This window comes from Mangifera indica, chromosome 16, assembly GCF_011075055.1.
Source record: "Mangifera indica cultivar Alphonso chromosome 16, CATAS_Mindica_2.1, whole genome shotgun sequence".
Taxonomy (NCBI): domain Eukaryota; kingdom Viridiplantae; phylum Streptophyta; class Magnoliopsida; order Sapindales; family Anacardiaceae; genus Mangifera; species Mangifera indica.
The window spans coordinates 1,552,234-1,574,655 of record NC_058152.1 but is presented as its reverse complement, the minus strand read 5'-3'; the positions used below and the strand labels follow the sequence as shown (position 1 = coordinate 1,574,655).

The window sequence follows — 22,422 nt, the reverse complement described above, 5'->3', positions numbered from 1 at the left end:
TAAGTAATGTTTGAACCAATATCGTCATCCCAACACCACCACTACCGACAATACCATACTCTATCTTTCTCCACCATTATTCTATTCCATTGTTTTTTTGACCCTATGATATTCTTCTTAACCATTTATTATCGTCCTCACCAAAGCTTAGGCCCCTACTAATCAGCTTCTTCTTGGAATTTATCAATGTAATTCCGAACTTTTTTGGCTATTATGTGTTGCATGATGTTCAACAAACACGACGATTCATCTCCTTCGTACACCTGATCTCATTCTCTTTCACTTTCCTCGCCTCTTTCTTATCTCACTCTTTCTTGCTTTTCACCACCGTAGTTTCTTTCACTTTTTCTCTACATGCAAGTATTGTTTCTTCACCACCTCTAAAATCAACATCCGACTTCACAAAATTCTCCAACATACCCAACTAATATTTTATCAATCAAGTCATCGCAAACCAAAAATCCAATTAATACAAATCCGTCCATTGACAAAATCATTTAAACAAGTAAACAGATCCATACATATACCAATACAAGCAAACAAAAAAAATCATTCTACTAATATGATTGAAATTCCTGCTAAATCGTACCATTCTAATACAATAATTATTAGAATTGTATCGTTCCTCAGAGTTCAACCACTAAATTTGAGATTGAAACTTAGAGATGAAGAAAAAGAGTGTTGAGGAGTCATTAGTGCTGTGGTGAGATGAAAATTAAAGAAGATGAATGAAGAGTTGTGGTCAGGGCAAACCCAGGTAGGGTCAAGGGGGCTGTACCCCCCTTAACTTTAAAACACTTTCAAATATATCCCTTCAATTTATATTTTACCCCTATAACAATTAAGTTGACCACATTAATTTTGAAAATTTTTGGAATACATCTCATAAAATTTTATTATTTTTTCATTGATTTTCTTATAATTTATTTTTATCTAACGTTAATCCTTCTTCTGGGTCTGTCATGTGGTTGGGTTACGAGCTCATATATATATATATATATATATATATATATATATATTTATGAGACTTCAAAGCTCAAGTACATGTTTTGTATTCTAAATAGTTGAAATTCTGAAGCATTTCTTGGTTTTGTATCATAATTAGATTAGGATAGATAGAATCAACGTATAACCTTTGAATTTTCAATTACCTTTCTTATCTGTAATCACTAGTTTAGAGCCCACTTGCCATGGTTTGAGGATCACAAAAACTTAATTATGTCAACTAAATCTCTGATCAAAGATTTTTGAACTAAGATCACAATATAATAACAGTACGAATATGAACTGGGTTTCTGAATTATTGCAGTGTTTCTTCAGCATTATTTCCGGTGTTCACATCTTGGTTGCAGGCGACCCAGTGGGTTCATTTCGTACCTGCAATATAAATTATTTAGACTTGAAAAAGAAGCAACAGATTTGCAACAAGAAAGAAGAACATTGAAATTCTGATCCTTGTTTTCAGCCAACTTGCACCATCCCATAGCAAAGCAGCTTCTTGTTTCCTTTCACTTGAGTCTAATGTTTACATGTTTTTTCTTGCTTGATTTTTAGTTACATTTTCTGCGAGGAATTTTAATCGATGGAATCGGACAAGTGTTGTTCTTCTACAGCTTGGACGGCCGTGCAAAATAAATTGTTTGAAGAAGCTTTGGCAATGTACGACGAGGAGACGCCTGAGCGGTGGCATATTATTGCGGAGATTGTTGGCGGTGGCACAAGCGCTGAGGAGGTGAAGAGGCAGTATGAAATCCTTGTTGATGACATCAAGAACATCGAGTCTGACAGAGTTCCACTTCCTGATTATCAAATAAATGAAAGCAAAAGTAATGAAGATCAAACTGAGCAAAGGTAACCAGCCATCACTCCATCATCTGCACTCTGAAACACCCATCTGCTTCAACTCATCCTTCTATGTTGTCTTTGATTTTCCCTTGCAGGCTGAAGCATTTAAAGCTGTAATTGGGATTATACCAAGCTCCATTATTTCTTTTTAATATCTGGACAATTTTTTCCTGTGTTTTTTTCCTTAAGCATCTAGGAAGAATCATGAAATTTCTCTCAGAAAATGTTATAGTCCAATTTACAGATGACTTGTTTTGGTCCATATGTTCTATATTTTCGTGGTTTGAACATACCAGCATCCGAAATTATAATCAAAAACCAAAAACTGGTAAAATATCACAGTAGTCTGGAAACCACTTATGTTGGCCTTTTTCTGCCGGAGGAATAATCTGTGGAATGAATTCAGGCAACGCTTATTGCTTCAAACTTTACATGTAAAAGGTGAGTTTCTAGCCAATATCCATTGCAACTAGACAAATATTCTTAGAGGATTTGCGCGGTCGATTATGGGCTTCATCCAGTTTTGCGCGTCATGTTGGGCTTGATATAGTTTCGGTTGTCTCGAAATCCATCCTGGTAGAGATGATGGGCTTGATTAAGATTTTATCGTCTGAAAAATTCACTTAAGAAAGGACGGAATCTTAAACTCAAACTTAAACCTAAGAGTTTAATATTATTAAGCTCAAGTTTGAAAGAGTTTAATTAATTAAACTTGTGAGTTTAAAATTTTTTTATTTATATACTTATATGATATATTATTATATGATTATACGTTATTTTATCTTTATTTTAAAATTATCTAATCACATGATGATATGTCATTTATGCATTAAAATTATATATCAAAAATATATATGTATAGTTTTATCATAAATTAATTAAGCACTTAGAATTAATACGTGGGAAAACACTCATAAATCTAAAACAATAAGACTTGCAGGGCCTGGATGGGTTAAATCAAAGCATTAATCTACTCAAATTTAGATTTGGGATAGAAGAAGAATTTTTTTTTTTTAATAAAACAGAGGTCTCTTTTAAATTATTTATGTTGAAATTGAAAATTGAAAATTGAAAATTAGATTGCTTAGCGTAAGAGTGAAACGACTTCGTATTGTAGTGTGCCCGTTGTGGATGAGACAGAATAGGAAGGGTACTGCAGGCTGTTTTCGCACGCCTCATCTACAGCATCTCCACAGAAGCGGCGTCAGAAAGAGAAGATGTGTCAAAGCGACTTGTCGTTTAAGGTGGTCTTAAATTTAGCTTTGCATGGGCTGCTTCCGCTTCTTCAAACAAATATCGAATAACATTTACTTGCTGCATTTCATTAATTTTCATGACAGATAATTCTGGGCTCATCATCGATGGCGCGCAGAGAGATTCTGGCGGAGATGGGTTATGAATTCAGTATCATCGTAAGTTGATAATACACAAGTTTACTGTTTAATATACTAGGAACGGCAAGTGAAAAGTTGACTGAGTTGGGTTTTTGATATTTAGACTGCAGACATTGATGAAAGGAGTATTAGGAGAGAAAAGCCAGAAGAATTGGTAATGGCTCTAGCTGAGGCAAAGGTATCAGTTCTTTACCACTAAAGGAAATCTCAATTTTGTGATTGAATCTTGTTATGCAGACGTTTGATGGGAATGCCTGCATGTGTTTGAGCCTTTGAGGCTAGATGACTTTTTATTTTTTCAATAAAATATATATCTAATTTCAACTATTTAATTAAGTAATGTATTAATATATGATTAGAAATTATTCAAAATTGGCTGCAGTTCAGTTTTTTTTTTTTTTTTAACTAGGCTGATGCTATCATACAAGGGCTTCAAAGTGCAAAGCAATTCGAGGAAGACGCTCAGGCAACATTGTTAATCACAGCAGACACAGTATGCTTTTATCTCCGCTTGTTATTCTACTTGAAATTACATGTACAGCAGCTAGTGGTTTATGCTAAGAGTAGAGCCTGTATGTGATGGAATTAAAAGTTCATGTCTAACTTTTAAGTTCATTAATCTTCTGGGCTAATTGATGACCAATTAGCTTATTCTGAGTAATGTTCTTGAATCTGCAACTTCCAGTTGCTGGATTGGCATATTTGTTGCATGCTCCATGAAATTCACTTTGTTTTTGAACTTATATGTGGCCTATTTATGTATTAAAACATGTTAAAGGTAATACTAGGAAACAACATTTCAAATTTGGTAATTTTCTCTTTGCTGAAAATAGGGGTTATTTGGGTTATTTCTTACTGCTAAATCCAATGGATTTTGAGGTGGTCGTGTATAAAGGGATGATCAGAGAAAAGCCCTCTGGCAAGGAAGAAGCAAGAGAATTTATCAAAGGTTAACATCGCTGGTTTCCCAGTCACCTCAGAAGAAATATCTAAGTTCAGTGGTCATACAAATGTTTATGTGTTTCAGGCTATTCTGGCAGTCATGCTGCAGTTGTTGGATCTGTTCTTATAACCAACCTTAAAACAGGAACAAGAAAAGGAGGATGGGAAAGAGCAGAGGTACTATTTTTACACATCTAAATTAGATTATTTTCAAGTCCATACATGACTTCCAGAGCTTATAAAAAAGGCTATATTTGTGTATATTTGATCAGAGTAGGCAGGGTTCCATCCAAATAAGCCATTTTAGCATACATAATCTGCATTTTATCTTCAAGTTTAAACTTCACAAAGCCAACAATTTATGCTATTAATGAACTTGTTTTATAATTTCTGAGTCTAGAATTTGTTGGTGTTATGCAGGTTTATTTCCATGACATACCTGATGAAGTCATTGATAACCTGGTAAGATTCATTACATAATCCTTTGAAAATTCATTTCATCCGCCATTTTTTTCACTTGTTCCATTTTTGGTGGTGAGTTGTGGTCAGATAGATGAAGGAATTATGCTCAATGTTGCTGGAGGTCTTATGCTGGAACATCCACTGACATTGCCGTTTGTTGAAGCAGTGGTCTGTCTTCCACCTCTGTCTGATTGTACCTGCAATGATTTATCTTTCAAACAATGTTATATGTATACACTTTTAAGTACATAATTATTTAATAATATATCATCATATACTAATAACATGATAACATATTATCTGCGTACCCAATTATATACTTAAAAGTGTGTGAATATAGTTTTGTTGTAGTCTTAAATAGCAGATTGACTCATAAATCCAGGCTATATTTCACTTTAGGCTTCTACAACCTGAGCCATGGTTAGGATTTTGAGTCAATCCGGTAGACAATTGTAACCTTGTTTCTTCTAAATTTGTTGTGGGCAGGTAGGGGGAACTGATACTGTGATGGGACTTCCTAAAGCTCTTACAGAAAAGCTCATCCGGGGAGCATTGTAGCTGTGGTTTTGAGCCATCAACCATTCCATTTTGAGCGTGGTAGACTTGTGGGATTCAACCTATTCAGAGGCTGATTTATTTTCCCTCGGGAGAAGGCAATGATTTGATTTTTCTCATCCAAGTGGAACAACAATTCAATTATTTCTTCCATACAAAGAATGCGTCATGTATGGCTATGTTGTGTTATTTATAAAGATAAGAAGCTTGATATTCTTAGATGCGGTTACATACTATGGGGCATATAGAATTAGTAGTGGATTTGAGTCAAATTAATGTAGTGTTTAGTTTGAGTGAGCTGAATTCAAAAGAAGATATTCGTAACTTAAGTTTGAATTAAGTCGATTTGAATCAAACAAATCATCAAAAAGTTATCAACAAAGTCATTTTCTTTAACAACTTTTCATCCATTTTTATATCTTTACTTCTTTTTCAACTTTTTTTCTTTTTCATCTCTAAAAGGTGATTTTTTTTTCAACATTTTTCATTAATTTTTTTGACAACCTCATCATCACATTTAATAAGTTTGAATTTGAGTTAAATTTTTTTTATTTAAACCAAATTCAAACTAACCTTTGTTTGAGTTTGCTTAGTTTTGAATTTATCTTCAATCGATATTGTTTAAGCTTTCTACTTTGGTCATGAGTTAAAAAAGAAAAAATAGGTAAGACCAACCGGTGGGAGGCCATGCTGGCTATATTAGGTGCGATATACTGTACTCATAGACTGTATCGAGCCATGGCCCAAGATATGGTAAGCTTTGGGTCATAACTTAGGGTCTTACCTCAGTGAGTCTTTAAAGAGCTGACCTACTATTACATGTTTTCAAATTTTCGTTGTTTTTTCTTGAATTATGTTGGACCGGTAAAGCCACTGGCCAGACATGACCAAGCCAAAATTGAGAGAGTCGGACTACTGTACCGAACCGTTTGACATGTACAGGACAGAACAATGCAGCGATCATAAATAAAAAAAAGAAATATAAATTACAAAAACCAAAGACATAAACAGAACGATATAACTCCAGTATCCAAACAACCAATTACAAATATAATGAAGGCAGGGCCTGCACTTTCTTGTCCCCGGAGTTTCTTGAGTCTCAGAAGCTTCTCTCCGTCAGTCTCCGCTTTTTCTATCAAACGACGGTGAATCAACCGGTCACGTGGAACAGCAAACATATAGGTCATGCTCTAAACCCTGCCAAATGCAATTCATGTCAAATTGATTCATTCCCTACGTAGTCAATTTAACATTGAGGGAGACGTGAGAAATCAGGGCCGTCTATTGGTTCACCTGACTGTGCCCTCATATCTAAGCTACCTTTTTTCTCTGAAACCTTCTTCTTCAAACCCTAATTTTTATCTTCATTATATTTGTTATTAATATCGCGAAATCTTGGCCACTGGTTCACCAAGTGTTCGATGAAATGTGTCTTGGTGGGCTTATGGTGGTTTTTGTAAATATCTGGCTGCTGCTATAGCAACGCTTTTAGCTATTCTGCACCGCTTATAATTTATGTATATTTGTGTTTGTTGAGTCTCCACGCCTAAGATGTTCTAGTTGTATTATAACACTGCCTTTAGTTCATTGTCAGGATAGTGGTTTTTGACTTTGTATCTATTCTAACCTCATGTTGAAATCTCCATTTGCAACTTTGATAACAATTGTAGTTACTCTTCCGAATTTATGAAATTTTGATGTTTAAATTACAGGGCATTCATTTGGAGCGTTTGACGGTAGGTTTTCTTTCATTTTTGTGAGTGTAAAGTTGACACTGAAGGCTAAGGGTATTGATATATAAGTGTTCTTAATATACATTCCTAAGTGTATCGCTTCGAGTTTTACTAGTAATTTGGTTTTAGTATTAGTTTCTATTGTCTGAAACATGAACTTTATGGCTTTCATAATAATTTTCATTTGATGTTGTTTCTGTGTAACATGTCACTGTATATTTAAGTTTCAAAATCATTTATAATTCTAGATTTGTACTTATGAGTGTGAACTGGAATAGGACCTGCTGATTGGGTTTAAGTTTGCTGATTGATTGGTAACTTTTTTAATGCCATCTCTTTGATTTCAGAACATTGAGGTGATTTGTAATGGAAGCCAAATTTTTTCGCTTTCTAAAGATCGTAGGTGTTGGGTACAAAGCCAGAGCTGAATCAGAGGGTCGTCTCTTATTTCTCAAATTGGGGTACAGTCACGAGGTTGAACTCACTGTTCCTCCAGCTGTTCGTGTTTTCTGCTTCAAAAACAATGTAATTTGCTGCACTGGAATTGACAAGCAAAGGGTGCACCAGTTTGCTGCTTCTGTTCGTAGTTGCAAGCCTCCTGAAGTATACAAAGGCAAGGGTATAATGTACATTGATGAAGTTATCAAGAAGAAACAAGGAAAGAAGTCCAAATGATCATGGAGATACCAGGTTCTGAATTCGCTAAATGTCTTTGCACCTCTATGTGGCTCTGTCGGCTATGCCATATCATGTAAAGCTAAATTGATTCTCTTATGTTAAAGCATTTTGGAACTTTTAGGGATCTTGATGATATCAAGAGCTTTGCAGGGCTTAGGGTTTAGGATGAACGCATATTCAATAAATCAGCCAGGAGCTGTGCATCTTTCCAAGGCTTTACAGCTAGTGTTAAACTGGTGTAGCTTCTAAACTGAGAATTACTTTGCACGAAATTAAAGCAGATTTAATGTTTCTATTTATCATTTTATAAGGTATTTATCCAATCTTGGCTTGGTTCGATAGATTGCGGTATTTCTTCTATTGACTGAGTTTTATACTTAAGCCAATAGAGAGCCAATGGAGAGTTGTCCCAATCCACAGCCTAAACAGTATAGCGCTGGACTAAATCTGTTTTCTGTTTCTTTTTCCACCCAAACTTTGATTCTGCTACTGGAATTTCATATCTAACAATGGCAGAAGTCCATCCCAACTAAACTCCTAAAGGCTATTGCCATGAAAACAAATTGATTTGAGCTTTTGCATCAGCCTGTAGCACTACTCTATATCATTTCCCCTCTGTAGAGCTATTAATTTAAGAAGGCCTTCAAACCATCAAGTTTGCTATGGTAGCAGTTGTATTATATTGGCAATAAAAGTTTGCCCATCCAATTTTGAATACTTAATTATATATCCAAATAAAATGACATTATATAATTTGATGATTTTAGATAAAATGCAAAATAATATTCAATCATATGATAATACATTATCTAAATACCTAATTAAATATTCAAAATTAGGCACACACACATGACATTGCTATTATATCATATATCACTTATTTGAATTTCAATTGAATGACCTTAGCCTTTTATAATTTGTAAGTTCAACAATTGATTTATGGTTTTAACTGTGGAGTGTTCAGAATGTTGATATGAGATTTAAGTTGCTCACAGAGAAGATACTTGGTGAGGAGACAAAGATTACAAAACAGAAATCTAATCAAGAGACAACAAATTACCATAGAAAATCGTTCAGTTCATGAGCCAGTCAATTACACAAACATACTTCTGCATAAGTTGGGCTGTTTGCATCCCAGAATATCCTCGAATTCCCATCTGGCTACTACAAAAAGAATGTCTTGTACAATGAAAAGAGATGGACAGAGTTAGTCCAGCATGTAGATCCGGGAGGCAATGTCCTGAACCAACCAATCAAATCCCTCAAGCAAGCCCTCTCCTGTGTATGCACTACAGCCCACAATATTCCAGTGCCGAGTTTTGTCCATAGCTTCCAAGTTCAGCACCTGTGGCAGCAAAATAGAAACAGAATCAGGATTGAAAAGTATTTGAAGTTGGTCAAAAGTGTATGAGAAAAATTAGAAAAAGAAAAATACCGAAGAAGAAACTCAGAAGAGAAAAACCAGAAAAAAAAAAAATCAAAACAAAAACTATCAGATGAACAGAAATGTTAAATGTAGTATAGCATTATTCAGCCATCCCATGTATCCTTTAAAATGTACTAGTTCAATGCTAACTTGATTGAGCAGGCTGGTGCCAAAAGAAAAATGTCACAAGCCAAACTAAAAATGCATTACTGAATGCCTAACTCGCATAGTGATAATTCATGCTGGCTTGAAATGCTTGGCCAGCCGGAAAACATCAAAAAGTTGCCTCAGAAGGACACCTTATGATACAACATCAAGTGTCACAGAAACTTCATCAATAAAAAGTTTCTTCATCAGTAAAACTATGTGCACTAATAATTAGTAATAATTTGTGTACCTACAATAACATGTCATTATGTGATAGGTGCTTTTGAATTATGGATAATGTAACATCCAATCACATGGTAAGATTAGGTGACACGTTATTGTTAATACACAAATTAGTATTCATTGTTAGTCCACATAGTTTTAACTCTTTTCTTATTTACAACTCAAACAGACCAAAAAAAAAAAAGTGTTCATAAAGTGATGGCAAGTGCATATAGTCAACAACCAGGAAGTAGCATATATATTGAGAGTGCAGACATACTTTAGCAATTTCTTCTGGCGTAAGAGCACCTTTGATGTCCTGCTTGTTAGCTAATATGAGTAAAGATGCCCCTGATAACCTCTGCCATGAAAACATTCCTAGAAATCAATCAGAACATTTGAATGCTCACAATGTTCATTTTCAGCTTATCCTAAACCAGAATTATCTATTGAAAATTTAAAAAAAAAAAAAAGCAAAATACCTCTTCCTTCAGAAGATTATCCAGTTCCATTTTGCAATCATCTAACCTTCTAAGATCCGAACTATCCACCACCCAAACTAAACCATCAGTTTGCTCAAAGTAGTTCCTCCAATATGATCTTATAGTTCTTTGGCCTCCAACATCCCATATATTTAAAATATACCTGTCCCCAATTCATATAAATTTAAATCAATAAAATCATATTAATGTGGGTGTTCTGTAAACTGAAATCTTACTTTTGATAAGTGATTGTTTTGATGTTGAAGCCCAATGTGGGACTGATAACGCTAGTATCTTCTCCATTTATCTTTAAAACAATCGTAGTCTTCCCCGAATTATCAAGACCCCTGCAAAACAAACCCTAATTAAATTCAACAAACCAGAGAGAGGGAGATCGGTTAATCGCTTAATGAAATTACATACATACACCATAAGGATTCGCATTTCCTTCTCTTTTTTCTTGATTTTCCGTATGATGCTGAGAAGCCCCATTTCTAACAAATCAACCAGATCGCTTCTTCAAATCAAGCAGAGAACACAACTCGACCTATAATCAGGTTCGTAGAACAAGAAGCCTACAGCTTAGTTTATTATGCGAATTTTCCCTAAAACGCTACCGTTTAATTCACTATTTCACGTATAATGATTTAAAAATAAAATTGTAAATTGCAATATTTGAACACTTCTATGTTGAAGTATAGTCATTACCAAATTTGAGAGTTACTATGGATTCGGTTATTGTATTTTAAAATTTATACAAGTGAAGGGGATTGGCCTTAGGGCTGGATTCGAGCCGAGCCGAGCTCGGCTCGCAGCCAGCTCGGGCTCGGCTCGGTTTTTTTATGACCGGCTCGAGTTCGGCTCGAGCTCGACTCGAGCTGACTCGGCTCGGCTCGAGTTCGGCTCGTTTTCTGCTCGGCTCGTTAACGGCTCGGCTCGGCTCGTTTTTCATATCAAAACGACATCGTTTTGTGTATATATATAAATCAAAACGACGCCGTTTTGAATAAAAAATTAAAAAAAAAATTAACCGAGCCAACCTGAGCCAGCTCGGGCTCGGCTCGAGCTCGATCGAGCCGAGCAGAGCCCGGCTCGTTTCGGGCTCGAACCGAGCCGAGCCGAGCTCGAGCCCGAGCTGGCTCGGCTCGAATCCAGCCCTAATTGGCCTGACCTATAAGCAGGTTAAGAGCCTTTTTTTTGGCATACTTATGAAAATATATTCTATAAAATTATGAGCTATGCTCAATACAAAATTATAAAATATTGGGTAAATTCGTAAAAACATGTGAACTAACTCGTTAAAGCCAATGAAGACATAACCAAAGAGGTCTTGAATTGATTACAAGTATTGTTATATTTGTGAACCGACCTAACGTGTAAATTCTATCAATTGACTGACTTAAACATTACAGAATAAATTATATCGGATTCAATTTGACATGACCTATTGTTGTGTAAACATTATATCATACTATAAAGGATAATAATACAATAACATTCCGTTATTAATATTCAAATTGTCATATTTGTCTATGACATAAGTGCAGCAATAGCTTCAAAAAGAAAAATTAAGCCATAAAATATAGGAAATTCCCTTTATCATTTTCTTCTTGGCATTGATAATTGAATAATATCTAATGTGTATAGAGATAATTTTATGGTTATTTTTACTTTAAGTTTATCATTGTAGTCAAAGTTTTTTTCATAAAAATAAAATTATATTTATCAATATTATTATATTTTTAATTTAAAATTATTTAAAATATTATTTTATTTCTAATTAAGAATTATTTAATCACGCATGAGATAATTTTTCCAAGGGCTATTAAAACTTCTTCCGAGGAAATGGATTCAGTTCTTTTGGCATTCAACACATGCGGCACTTCAAAATTTTCTATAAATGAATGAATTAACCAGTCATACAAAATTTCCTATTTCACTCCCATCTCTTACAGTAAGCCTAAATACAGAATACACTGCTGTAAGATTCAGCCAACCTCATTCAAGCTTCCCCATCACAAAGAAGTACAAGAAAACTATGCCGCTGTGGATTCACTAGGACTGGGAGCTAAGAGTTGTGTATTAAACTACTTGGCCTCAGGAAAATTAAGACTTAATTTGTCAGCCTTGGGGCTTTCAATAGATAAATATTCCTGACAAAACCTTTCCCAACTTCACCTACAGCTTTCAGCACATCAGTTGGATCTTCTTCTTCTTCTTCAAGGGTTTCCTCTAGATTTCGTTTCTGGAAACATTGAAGGGATTCAAGGGTTCAACAAGTGAAAGATTTGTAAACAAATAAACTAAGAATATATTTTCAGTATAAAATTTGAAATCATATATACCTTTGAGAAGCCTCTCTCCCATGTCAGGCCAACAGCATCACCTCCCAAAGAATCATACCACAACTTCAACTTCTTTGGAAACTCTTTCTGCATAAATTGCATAAGAATATCAGAAGGGAAGACTAATGCTGTCAATATAATAAAAAAATGTTAACTTCATTAAACTTGCCTCTAGATCACCAACGAAGCACCTTAGCGGATCAAAATCTACCATCAGCTTGTTTTTCAGTTCCTCTGAGCTTCCCTTCAAATCGCCCGACAACAAGAATGGGTGGAAAGCCTTGCTGGCATCTCCACGGACCACATGCTTCCCTGTTCAAAGCATTTTATGAGAATTCTGTGAGCAAAAAATGAAGGAGAATATATTACAAGAAAAACACAGTAATTATGCCCAATTCTAAAACCCCATGCATGGTTCGGGGCCTTTGGCTTCATTTAAGATGTTAGCCATGCAGTACGAAACTTGTGACTGGTAAGATAGTTGAGAATTTCAGGGTATTAAAAATAAAATGGAGCCAAAGCCTAGGACCCTCTCCATGTCACACCTTTGTTTACTTCAGATGGGAAGAGAAGTCGATGGGGATAAGGTAACCTGTCCCTGTGGAGAAGAACTACAGCATCATAGTTGTTCAATGGAGTTCGGAGGAGGCACTGCAATCAGAAAATGATACTATCATAGTTCCATCTATTCGCAGCTAAGAGGAAATAATAACATTGAGCAACTGTATGTCACTCACCTCCCATCGGTAAGAATCAATCTGATTCTCTGAAATGAGTTTGCTCAACAAGTTAGCACTGCTTCGAGCATAAGCCACCAACCTTTTAAGCTCCTTTTACATCAAAATGCCCAAATCCATAAGGAATAGGCGAGAGCACTATCAGTAATAAGTCAATATTTATTTAACATATATTGAAGGCTATTGTATTAGATGGAAGCATAGGTAGAAAGGAATAGGCAGAAGCACTATCAATAATAAGTCAATATTTATTTTTAATATATTTAAGGCTATTGTATAGATGGAAGCATAGTCAGTGGAAATGACAACATGAAAATTTATCAAATTGAGAAAGTTTAACCAAACCAAGGTGTTCACACTTAGTATTCAAAATCCTGTATGTGCATCAGTTTGCTTCAACTCACAATCACATCTAAAACAAAAAATAATTTCTAAGACTGTAAACTATATTTTGAAAAGGTTTGTATTTTAGTTCTCTTTCTGAGACAAAGAAACATAGTTAGATGATTTAAATAGATTACTAGATAGAAAACATCTAACAGAAGAAATGGAGAAACATATACCAAAAAGAAAAGATCAATTTGTGGGCATTAAACATTGCATTTGACAGAAGGAAGGATTAACAAACCATTGAGTTTGGTGAGTTTCTTGTCCAAGCTTCAGATCTCTTATCATAAGCTGTAGCCAAGAACATCACCGGGCTTACATTTTGAGTGTTTTCTTCATGTGCTTCCCTACTTGACATGAGGTTATCCTAAACAGTCATGAAACTAGAGACTGTTAGACATAAAAGGACCACTTTATTATCCTTTTTAATTTTTTTAAACAAAGATCATCTAGAAAACTGCTGAACTTACATTAATTTCTTTATAATCATCTGGGCCAAAATCATTATTTATGTCAATGACCAAGGGTGAAAAGGTCCAATCATACTCTGCTAGAAGTCGTAGAAACCTGTTGAAAGAATTTTGAAAATAACATTGTTAATTAACAGTTCTAAGGCATGCTTCCCATACATTAAAAAGACTCACATACGAGGCCAATACAACTCAATGATCCAACAATTTAGATTTCAAACTCAACAGCCATAGTTATTTCACTGCAGAACCAACCAATAAATTGACAGGAAAATATTAAAGCCACTTGAAATGAATCAGTCATATGTTCTATCATTTTATTAATCGTATATCATGGGAAATAAAAGGATCTACTTGAAATGAATGAAAGTTTATTCCACACAAAGAATCATTGCACTCAAACGGTTACTTTTCTGTTCAAGTATGATCAAACAAGCTAAAGCAGATAGATATGCTCTATCATTCATTAATATATTTGGTTTCTGATGATAAGGACAAAAATTTATAGGGAATGACAAATTTAACATATTTTTACATAAGATATTTCAGTTCAATGAAATAAAAAATGACTAACTACAAGCTTTTAACTTGTTTTACATGTTCCAGCATTTAGTTTTAGGTCAAACATCTCAACGTTTTAACAGGAAAAAAAAAATTACAGCATACTAATCCACAACCATGAACAAAAGTTGCAGAGGGCAGTGGGTAGGTTTAGAAAGTCAGGATGGGCAGTAATAAGACTTAGATAACAAACAAAATCAAAGCCTCACATTGTATGTGTGGAATGTTTGCAGGTATACTCTTATCTTAATACACACAAAAAGAATAGCCGATAAAGAAAGAACGGCATAATTTGAGAATCAAAATATGAAAGTAAAAAGAGAGTCAAATACATGCTAACCATGAAAAATATATTTATAATAAAGCATGAAGTAAAAAACAATAAGAACTAAACCTTAAAAATCCAGTGACACGCGAGCTTGGAACATTAAATGGTAAAGGCTTTAAAAAAATATATGCAACCAATAGTTCAACAGCCTCCTCCATCAAGCATGCAGAAAAAAGATGTGAAGCCACCCATCGTTTTGCAAGCCTTCAGAATATCACAAGGAAGTAAAGTTAATACAACTTATTTCTGTTCCAGGGTTCAAAATTTTTTTCACATAGAATCTGAAAACATCAAAGAGAGGAAAGTGGAAATCGGACAAATCAGGTTACTATATACCCAAAAGTCTCACCTAACAACTGGGCCATAGACTGGGTAACGACCCTGTAATCCATTGATCATGCTTGCATGTTGACCACGAACAAAAAGAACCCTATCTGTAGAATATATCTGCTTTGCTTGATTTCCAACTATAATTCAAAATGGATTCAGGAAAAAAAAATCATAAGAACCTGACAAGGAAGAATGTAAATAGATCATATATTCAATTATTCTTACTTTCCCCTTTCACCAAACTCAGTCCTCTCTCATGCAAAATTTTGAGACGGAATGAATATCCAGACATCAAGACATCAACATCATCCTCAGTAGCTGTACATGTCATTCCCCATCTGTTACAAAGACTGCCACAAAACCATCATTAGAGAGAGGACTTTAAATAGTTATTTATGTGAATGTATGCGCTCATATGTGAGCACGTATGCTGCATGCCTGCCAGTGTGGACATGCCTGTGGGCTTAAAAAAACAAACAAGGATAGCTAAGCCTAATATACCTCTCTCCAATTTGAATAAGGAAAGCTGCTTTAGTTTTTTCTATTGCTACATGGTCCATTGGCCAATTCCCAGAACCTTCCAACTAGATCATAGAAAAAAAACAAAGAGAAGCTTTAGAAGAAAAATAATTGGTGTATAAGGAAATGAATACTAAATAGAGAACCATGCCTGAATCATAACTTCCAGCGGCTGAATACAAGATGGGGTAAGCTTATGTAGTCTTGTAACATTACGTTTTTCATTAACCAGCGGATGAGGTTCAGGAGGAAACACAGATGTAAATCTGAATGCTGAAAAATAATAAGCATATAATATTGTACTGGAAACAAGGGTGAGAATTGGGAGAGGCTATGAAATATAAAGCCAACTGAAAGACTTTTACCTTACCACAAGATTTCAAAGAATTCAAATTCTTAATGACAAACCAAGCATCCAAAGTTACACACTTTTCTAAATAATACAAAGTAACACTCGTGTGTGTGTGTGTGTCTCTATATATAGCCACCGATAAAGGACCTGCTATCTTAAAACCCCTGAAAGGTTTCATAACCTATATATAAAAAGAAAGCTAGCTATACACCATAAATAACTGAAACCCGTAAATTAGAAAAAGCCCTTTTAAGGTTAGGCTATTGAAGTTTTCCAATTTTGAAGAAAAATTATAAGGAGACTTTTTTAAACTCCAAGGAGGTAGACACCCATAGCTGATCTACATCTACATCGTGATATACATACACCAATTTTGACCAAAGGTGAGGATGATGAGAGGTTAAGAAAGATAAAAAATTCATGTATAACAAAATCACACAAGTAAAACAAAACCTATCTGGTATTAGCACTTCCCCCTCCATCCAACTATTTATAAATTGTTGATGTACCACTAGCAATTCCTCATAAAGGCATATATGCTGTAACATGGTGTATAAATTCATACGTCAACTATCATCACGATATAATGATGGCATAGCAAACTAAAAGAACCATGGCAAGCAAAAACCACATCAGCAAACCAACGAAATATGATTAAACATACAAATGTTTATCATGCTAAGAGAAACTACCTGAGTCTAAAGGTTGCACACTTGAAACTCTCAAGGGGATATCTTCAATAAGACGCAAGCGCTTTGATAAGACTTCAAATGCCTCAAGTAAACCTCCAGAAAATGATACAGGATCTGAGAGAATAATCGCATTTTGTTTTGAGCAAAAAGATTTATTTTTACATGAGGAGAAAACAAAATACCTCCTAAAGAAGAAAATTTAAAAAAAAAAAAAAAAACACTAAGGGGAGTTAATGGTCTATACAATCACCTTTAGCACCATGAAGAAGAGAGAAATCAAGCTGATCAACTATTTGCACAATATTCTCTTTTGGTAGAGAAAGATGCCGCTGAAAAACATACTCAATAATTCTTTTCAAAACAAGATGTCTTGTCCACTGCTCACTTTCCCATACTGTAATTGGAAATAAAGTGGTCATATGAAACGTATACACCTGGATAAACTAAACCAACTGCATATAAATGAAGCAAGATGTATGCCTCACCTATGCTTTCTGCAATAGTACCATCTTTATACCTCCGAAGTTCTGCCTTCTCCCCCCAGAACTTTCGAAACCTGAGAGCCTAACACAAAAAGTGTGTAAAATTAATACTTTATCCAAAGAAAAAAAGTTTGACCTATTTCAGCCATAAAACTCAAATACCTCCTCTTTGTTTTCAGCATTTGGACCAATGTCAACTACCCTAAAAACTTTCTCAGGAGTGCTCAATGAAATGCCAATAAGCAGGGGCTCTCTATCAAGTATGGATAAGCCCTGGAATCATAAAAAAATCAGAGAAGTCCATACATTTATCATCAAAATAAAAATTTAAAATTGATACATACATTTTCTATAATGTACTCAGAAAGAGTGTTCCTCCAAGTAACACGAATAAACTTTACTCTATCACCCAATCCTTGACTCAGCAGGCTATGCACCTTCTGCTCATACAATCTCCAACATTCATCATCCAAGCAAAATCCCAATGCATGAGCCTCCGTACATCCCTTCAAATTCAATCTGAAAAGGGAAAATATTTAAGAATAAACAAGGCAAAAATGCAGCTTAAGAATACACATAAAAAATATCACACAATAATTTAAACAAATCAGAACCAGGAGCTTTTTTTTTTTTTTTTCACAATTAGCTACTGCTTTGGTAAATCACATTTGAGCATTTTCATGTTAAAACTATTGCGTTAAAAAATGAAACTTGAAGCCAGATTAAATAGCAGAAGCTGTTTGAACTTTGCTATAAAACTGTACTGACTGTATGATTTACAGGTTTCCAGGCCTTGTCTTAGACCAGACTAAAGCACTGCAACTGATGGTCAGTCTGGTAAAGGCAAAAACATCCCTTTTCAAAACAATACCTGGATAGAATCAAAATCAGATCAAGTTTTTGTAGACTTTCAAAATTTTATATCTACCTTGCCAACACAAAATATCAGATTAAATCAATATACCTAACACAGTAATCAAATTTAGCAGCATAGTCAATCTTGGTCAAGAACATCTCCTCAAATCCACCATCTCTGCATCGGTCCATGCATTGAAGTGTCAAAGCGGCCTCATCTTGAAGCTGAATAAAGGAAGAAAAATCTTCAAGCAATTGTAGTATAGTCCAAAATGATATGAAATCTAACAGGAGATCACTTCTCTATAATGAAATTAATAAAGCAGTTAAATACACACTTTAATAATACCTCAGAGAAACCAACACTGGTCATCCTGAAAGCCAAATTAACTTGAGTAGATGGATCGCATATCACTACAGGAAATAACTCTTTATAATGCATCTTTTCCTGCAACCAATAGTTCATAGAAAATTGATATTTGAAATATGCGTGTGTGTGTGTGTGTGTGTGAGATAAAACAATAGAAGTATTTTTTGGTAATGCAAATAGAAGTTTCCATCTGAAATTAGACTAAACTAAAAAGGAATGACATGGTACAAGCACGACAGTGGTGATTAGACAATAGAGCATAAGCATGTGAAGACATAAAAAACACATATTCATATTAGAAGGAACTAGTAAGCAGCAGACCTCCTTTGAAACTTTGTTCTGGCCTTGTGGTGGAAAGTAAAGGCCACGGTTCCACAACTTTGAGGTGGCTGCAAAAATTGAGAACAGTTATTGTTGTTGTATCAAGACAACAGATAGACACAACTGAACTTCAAATTGTTCATTAATGAGAAAGCTGACAATTCCTAAAATTATTAGTAGAAGTAATTCGCTACTGAACAGATTCCACAAATACACCCAAAATCAAATCCTAATATATACAGATATTAGAATCACTAAATAATCAATTCCTCAAATTCCATAAAATATATAACTTTAAAAATACTATGCAACAAATCAGCTGGTGGCTCATTAAAATTCAGAAATATTCTGCCTTCAAGAAGAAACAAGCACATTCCTTGCTCAAAATTGTTCACTTGATTAATGAAACAACATCGATCTCAAAAGTACATTCACCATTAAGGCACTTAACAACAATGTTTACCTCCACAAATTTATGGATTAACTGCAATTAACATAACTGGGTTATCAAAAAAAGAAAATTTTAGCACCTTCACATACCAATGAAGTCTAATGCAATGCGAAGTATCTGCATTGTCTTCATAGAATTGTTAATCTTGTCAAGGCTCACAAGGTATGACAATAAGATAGACAATAAATATCCATTTACACAATCATGAGCATATATTGAACTTCTCTGTCGAGCCCAAACCTGCTCAAAAACAAAAGATTATCCTTTCAGGGCCCTGTATATAATGATTGCAGCAAAATTAAAATAACAGAAATCTGATACTATACCTTCAGCAACATTAAAGCCTCTCCCAATTCCTTCCATGTACTAAATGTTTTATTGACAAATTCTGCATTATCCTCCAGAAACATGTCTTCCAATATACCACTATTGTACTTGGGTGTAGGCTGAGGAACACCATCTTTGAGATGAAATTATGTGGGATTAGCATTACAATGTAGGTCACAAACAATAAAACCTAAACCACAGACAATATTCTACCTTGGTTAACTGCACGGACATTGTTCCGGTTCAAGTTCAACTTTGAAATGCTAAACAAAGATGCTGCTGTAGGAATAATCCGTACATAAATGCCAGGAGCCTCAACAGGCCTTGCAGCTACAATATCATTTTTTTCCATTTCCAACAATGTTAAAGGGGTTAGAGTCAATATAAATACAAGAATCCTATCACTCAAAACAATTGCAACATGATTAAGCATTATCTAAAAGATATGGCACAGAAAAACAAACCTGGATGGACAACCAATACAGGCTTTCGGGCCTCATTCTGCAGGACAGACCATTCAACTTTATCAAATGATGGAGAGGACTTCAAATGCTTCTTAATTACACAGAGGTAAAGGCATCTTTTGGCATGATACCGGTGATTTAGATAGTCTTTCTCATGAAAACACTCCTGTTTCAAGGAAAAAACTCTTAAAAAGTATAATAACATTCAGCTAACACTGACATATATAGCTCCAAGTAGTTAAGCAGAGAAAGAAGCTATTATTAGGTTGTTTACAACCAAATTATTTTCAGTCTATTACCATCTCAAAACTTTAATTTATTATTCTGCAATTAACAAAACAGTCCAAAACTGATCTCATCCCACCTTTATGAAAACTACAATAGTTTAGCACCATCTTATACTTGTATCCTAATATAATTAAACAAGTTTAATAGACATCACCAAATTCTTTCCTATGCCACTATTAGTTGCCTTTATCTTTTAAGGATTTCCTGCACTCTCAACTACTGCTGCTCAACTTTTAAAAAGTATACTTATTTTTAGATCATTAAAATGAAAAACATAATTGATACATCTGTATCATACATAAGCTAATAAATTAACAATATACATGTTCACTGCTGACAGTATTACTGGTCAATGTAACACAATGCTTGTTGTTTTGGATCATGCACAAGCTTAGTATAAACATGCAAATTGTTCCATATAAACCTGTTCTATCTCAATTAATTGAAACAAAATCTACAACTTGAAGTTGAAACAATAAGATAGACACCTTTGGCAACTGAACAAAAAGATCCACATTCACGTCAGGCTTGACCACGCAATTTATGGAATAACTACCACCAATCTTAACAGATTTTGGCTTCCTAAACTTGAAGTCCACTTTATCTGCACCAATGTCTCTCACAAAATCAGGAGCTAAATCCGCAGTAACCTGCACCATTTTAAACACACAAACTATTTTTGGTAAATTCGTTCATTCAACAAGCGGCCAACTACAATATACAAACACATAAAAAACCAGCAGCTATAATACACATATTTAATTTGACATTGTAAAGGCTTCAGTAGAAACCAAAGAAGATAATAAGAAACATACCTGCAAGTCGTCGGGGATTTTTCTGATTACTTTCTTAATGGCAGAAAATGTGTCGTCTACGAGCTTAGTGATAATTGCAGTTTGGTCGAGATGGACCTCTTTTAAAAGCTCTTTAATCTTGAAGTCCATCGAGTCCGTTGATGAGATTATAGTTTCAGCCTCCATAGTTAGTTATTTGTTGGTTTAACAGGAAAGTGAGGTTTTGTTAGGGTTTAGCAAGTGCCACAGGTGGCGGGAGAAAGAGAGTAGTCACAAGACTTCGGGCGGAGAATATTTGTCAAACTGGATGTTATAAAAATTCGGGCCGGGTTGCGGACCCATTACATTCGAACGTTATATCTGGGCTCAACGTTCGGCCCGCGACCCTCTAATATTGAGTTTTATATAGAAATAAATTCAATTTAGGTTGAGTTCAAAGGAAATGAGACCCAAGGTCAATTTAAATCTAAAAAATTTAGTTTGAGATAACTAAGTTGATACTTGAATTTAATTTTAAAATAATTTAATTTTAAATTTAATTTAAATAAACTCGAACGTAAATATTCAAATCAACACAAATTTAACTTGTTTATTAAAATAAACTAAATCTTGAATTTAAACTTAACTCACGTGATTTGAGCTCAAACATCTCAGATCTAATCCAACTTTAGTTTTATACACACACTCTCACTTAGTTTTATCAGAAATGATATGTATATATATTTTTGAGTATATAAATACACATACAGATAATGTATCATTATGTAATTATGTATTATTTTATCTTTAATTTAAAATAATTCAATTAATGTAAAACTATTTCAATAAAACTATGTGTACCTACTTTGGGTACACAAATGTGTACACATTTATATGTGTCATCATGTGATTGGATGATTTTGAATTAAGAATAAAACAATAACCAATCGCATGATGACACATATGAATGTGTATATATTTGTGTACCTAAAATAGGTACATATAGTATTGCTCAAACTATTTATATATTTAAAAAGTATATATGCTTGGTGTAATTTTTTCCGTACACTCTCACTTAGTTTTGAATTCATCTAAGTATTTGCCCAAGGTCATGTTTCTACCCACACATAATAATTGGTAGTTAATAAAAAGGTATAGAGTAAATAACATTTGCCCACCCTAGGTTTGGACTAAAAACCCTTTTCCATCTATAGTTAGAATAAATAACACTTTCTCATCCAAAATCAAACTTTATTTAAAAACAAAATAATAGTGCAAGAGCAAAATAATAATTTTACTATCTATTAATTTTGAATTAAAAAAAATTGACTTCCGTATAAAACTCGATGTTTGAACATTACAATTTAATACTTACAACTTTTTAAAACTCACAAATCAATCCTTAAAATTTTTTTAAATTCTAATATTTTGAAAATACTATTATAGTTTCAATAATTTATAATATGATATTTACATTTAGAATT

General features: G+C 34.2%; 5 protein-coding genes across 8 annotated transcripts; 3 read left to right on the top strand and 2 right to left on the bottom strand.

The window, feature by feature from the left end:
* Positions 1-1,582: 1,582 nt before the first annotated feature.
* On the top strand, positions 1,583-1,962 carry LOC123199547 (protein RADIALIS-like 3). Its single transcript, XM_044614582.1, has 2 exons — positions 1,583-1,851; positions 1,941-1,962. The coding sequence occupies exons 1-2, from the start codon at positions 1,583-1,585 to the stop codon at positions 1,960-1,962; spliced, it is 291 nt and encodes a 96-aa protein (XP_044470517.1).
* A 989-nt stretch (positions 1,963-2,951) lies between these two features.
* Positions 2,952-5,493, top strand: LOC123198896 (7-methyl-GTP pyrophosphatase). The gene is made up of 9 exons (XM_044613695.1): positions 2,952-3,089; positions 3,186-3,257; positions 3,343-3,417; positions 3,649-3,732; positions 4,119-4,188; positions 4,267-4,358; positions 4,602-4,643; positions 4,731-4,811; positions 5,130-5,493. The coding sequence occupies exons 1-9, from the start codon at positions 3,063-3,065 to the stop codon at positions 5,199-5,201; spliced, it is 615 nt and encodes a 204-aa protein (XP_044469630.1). The 5' UTR covers positions 2,952-3,062; the 3' UTR covers positions 5,202-5,493.
* Positions 5,494-5,828: 335 nt separating this feature from the next.
* Positions 5,829-7,911, top strand: LOC123198604 (60S ribosomal protein L6, mitochondrial). 3 transcript variants are annotated; one of them, XM_044613317.1, is made up of 3 exons: positions 6,189-6,380; positions 6,911-6,985; positions 7,279-7,911. In XM_044613317.1, exon 3 carries the CDS (start codon positions 7,298-7,300, stop codon positions 7,604-7,606), a length of 309 nt encoding a protein of 102 aa, XP_044469252.1. In that variant the 5' UTR covers positions 6,189-6,380; positions 6,911-6,985; positions 7,279-7,297; the 3' UTR covers positions 7,607-7,911. The 3 variants fall into 3 exon arrangements, 2 of the variants coding, with proteins under 2 accessions (XP_044469252.1, XP_044469251.1); XM_044613316.1 differs by having other exon boundaries at positions 6,193-6,380; positions 6,911-6,934; XR_006498082.1 differs by lacking the exon at positions 6,911-6,985 and having other exon boundaries at positions 5,829-6,380; positions 7,279-7,733.
* A 734-nt stretch (positions 7,912-8,645) lies between these two features.
* LOC123198777 (ADP-ribosylation factor-like protein 2) lies at positions 8,646-10,487 on the bottom strand. 2 transcript variants are annotated; one of them, XM_044613548.1, is made up of 5 exons: positions 10,314-10,487; positions 10,123-10,233; positions 9,887-10,049; positions 9,685-9,765; positions 8,646-8,954 (listed from the first exon to the last, which is right to left on the bottom strand). In XM_044613548.1, exons 1-5 carry the CDS (start codon positions 10,376-10,378, stop codon positions 8,817-8,819), a joined length of 558 nt encoding a protein of 185 aa, XP_044469483.1. In that variant the 5' UTR covers positions 10,379-10,487; the 3' UTR covers positions 8,646-8,816. The 2 variants fall into 2 exon arrangements, with proteins under 2 accessions (XP_044469483.1, XP_044469484.1); XM_044613549.1 differs by having other exon boundaries at positions 10,310-10,462.
* A 1,274-nt stretch (positions 10,488-11,761) lies between these two features.
* On the bottom strand, positions 11,762-21,248 carry LOC123198481 (nucleolar protein 6). Its single transcript, XM_044613160.1, has 26 exons — positions 20,981-21,248; positions 20,654-20,815; positions 19,878-20,043; positions 19,627-19,743; positions 19,413-19,546; positions 19,176-19,326; positions 18,636-18,703; positions 18,294-18,392; positions 18,054-18,169; positions 17,434-17,608; positions 17,252-17,362; positions 17,093-17,171; positions 16,858-17,001; positions 16,608-16,721; positions 15,715-15,836; positions 15,546-15,628; positions 15,270-15,394; positions 15,064-15,181; positions 14,781-14,918; positions 13,826-13,922; positions 13,597-13,722; positions 12,969-13,061; positions 12,777-12,882; positions 12,401-12,543; positions 12,232-12,318; positions 11,762-12,131 (listed from the first exon to the last, which is right to left on the bottom strand). Exons 1-26 carry the CDS (start codon positions 21,143-21,145, stop codon positions 12,000-12,002), a joined length of 3,171 nt encoding a protein of 1,056 aa, XP_044469095.1. The 5' UTR covers positions 21,146-21,248; the 3' UTR covers positions 11,762-11,999.
* Between the last annotated feature and the right edge of the window lie 1,174 nt (positions 21,249-22,422).

What these genes read in the sequence shown, in the direction of transcription:
- LOC123199547 (XM_044614582.1), top strand. Translation starts at nt 1,583, where the DNA reads ATGGAATCGGACAAGTGTTGTTCTTCTACAGCTTGGACGGCCGTGCAA. An exon ending in GAAGATCAAACTGAGCAAAG is followed by an intron (nt 1,852 to 1,940) that starts GTAACCAGCCAT and finishes TTTCCCTTGCAG; the next exon opens with GCTGAAGCATTTAAAGCTGT.
- LOC123198896 (XM_044613695.1), top strand. Translation starts at nt 3,063, where the DNA reads ATGTGTCAAAGCGACTTGTCGTTTAAG. An exon ending in AAAGCGACTTGTCGTTTAAG is followed by an intron (nt 3,090 to 3,185) that starts GTGGTCTTAAAT and finishes TTTTCATGACAG; the next exon opens with ATAATTCTGGGCTCATCATC. An exon ending in ATGAAGTCATTGATAACCTG is followed by an intron (nt 4,644 to 4,730) that starts GTAAGATTCATT and finishes AGTTGTGGTCAG; the next exon opens with ATAGATGAAGGAATTATGCT.
- LOC123198604 (XM_044613317.1), top strand. Translation starts at nt 7,298, where the DNA reads ATGGAAGCCAAATTTTTTCGCTTTCTAAAGATCGTAGGTGTTGGGTAC.
- LOC123198777 (XM_044613548.1), bottom strand. Translation starts at nt 10,378, where the DNA reads ATGGGGCTTCTCAGCATCATACGGAAAATCAAGAAAAAAGAGAAGGAA. An exon ending in AAAACAATCACTTATCAAAA is followed by an intron (nt 10,050 to 10,122) that starts GTAAGATTTCAG and finishes AATTGGGGACAG; the next exon opens with GTATATTTTAAATATATGGG. An exon ending in CGCCAGAAGAAATTGCTAAA is followed by an intron (nt 8,955 to 9,684) that starts GTATGTCTGCAC and finishes TTGCTGCCACAG; the next exon opens with GTGCTGAACTTGGAAGCTAT.
- LOC123198481 (XM_044613160.1), bottom strand. Translation starts at nt 21,145, where the DNA reads ATGGAGGCTGAAACTATAATCTCATCAACGGACTCGATGGACTTCAAG. An exon ending in GAGTTTGGTGAAAGGGGAAA is followed by an intron (nt 15,182 to 15,269) that starts GTAAGAATAATT and finishes TTTGAATTATAG; the next exon opens with TTGGAAATCAAGCAAAGCAG. An exon ending in GTCTATGGCCCAGTTGTTAG is followed by an intron (nt 14,919 to 15,063) that starts GTGAGACTTTTG and finishes GATATTCTGAAG; the next exon opens with GCTTGCAAAACGATGGGTGG.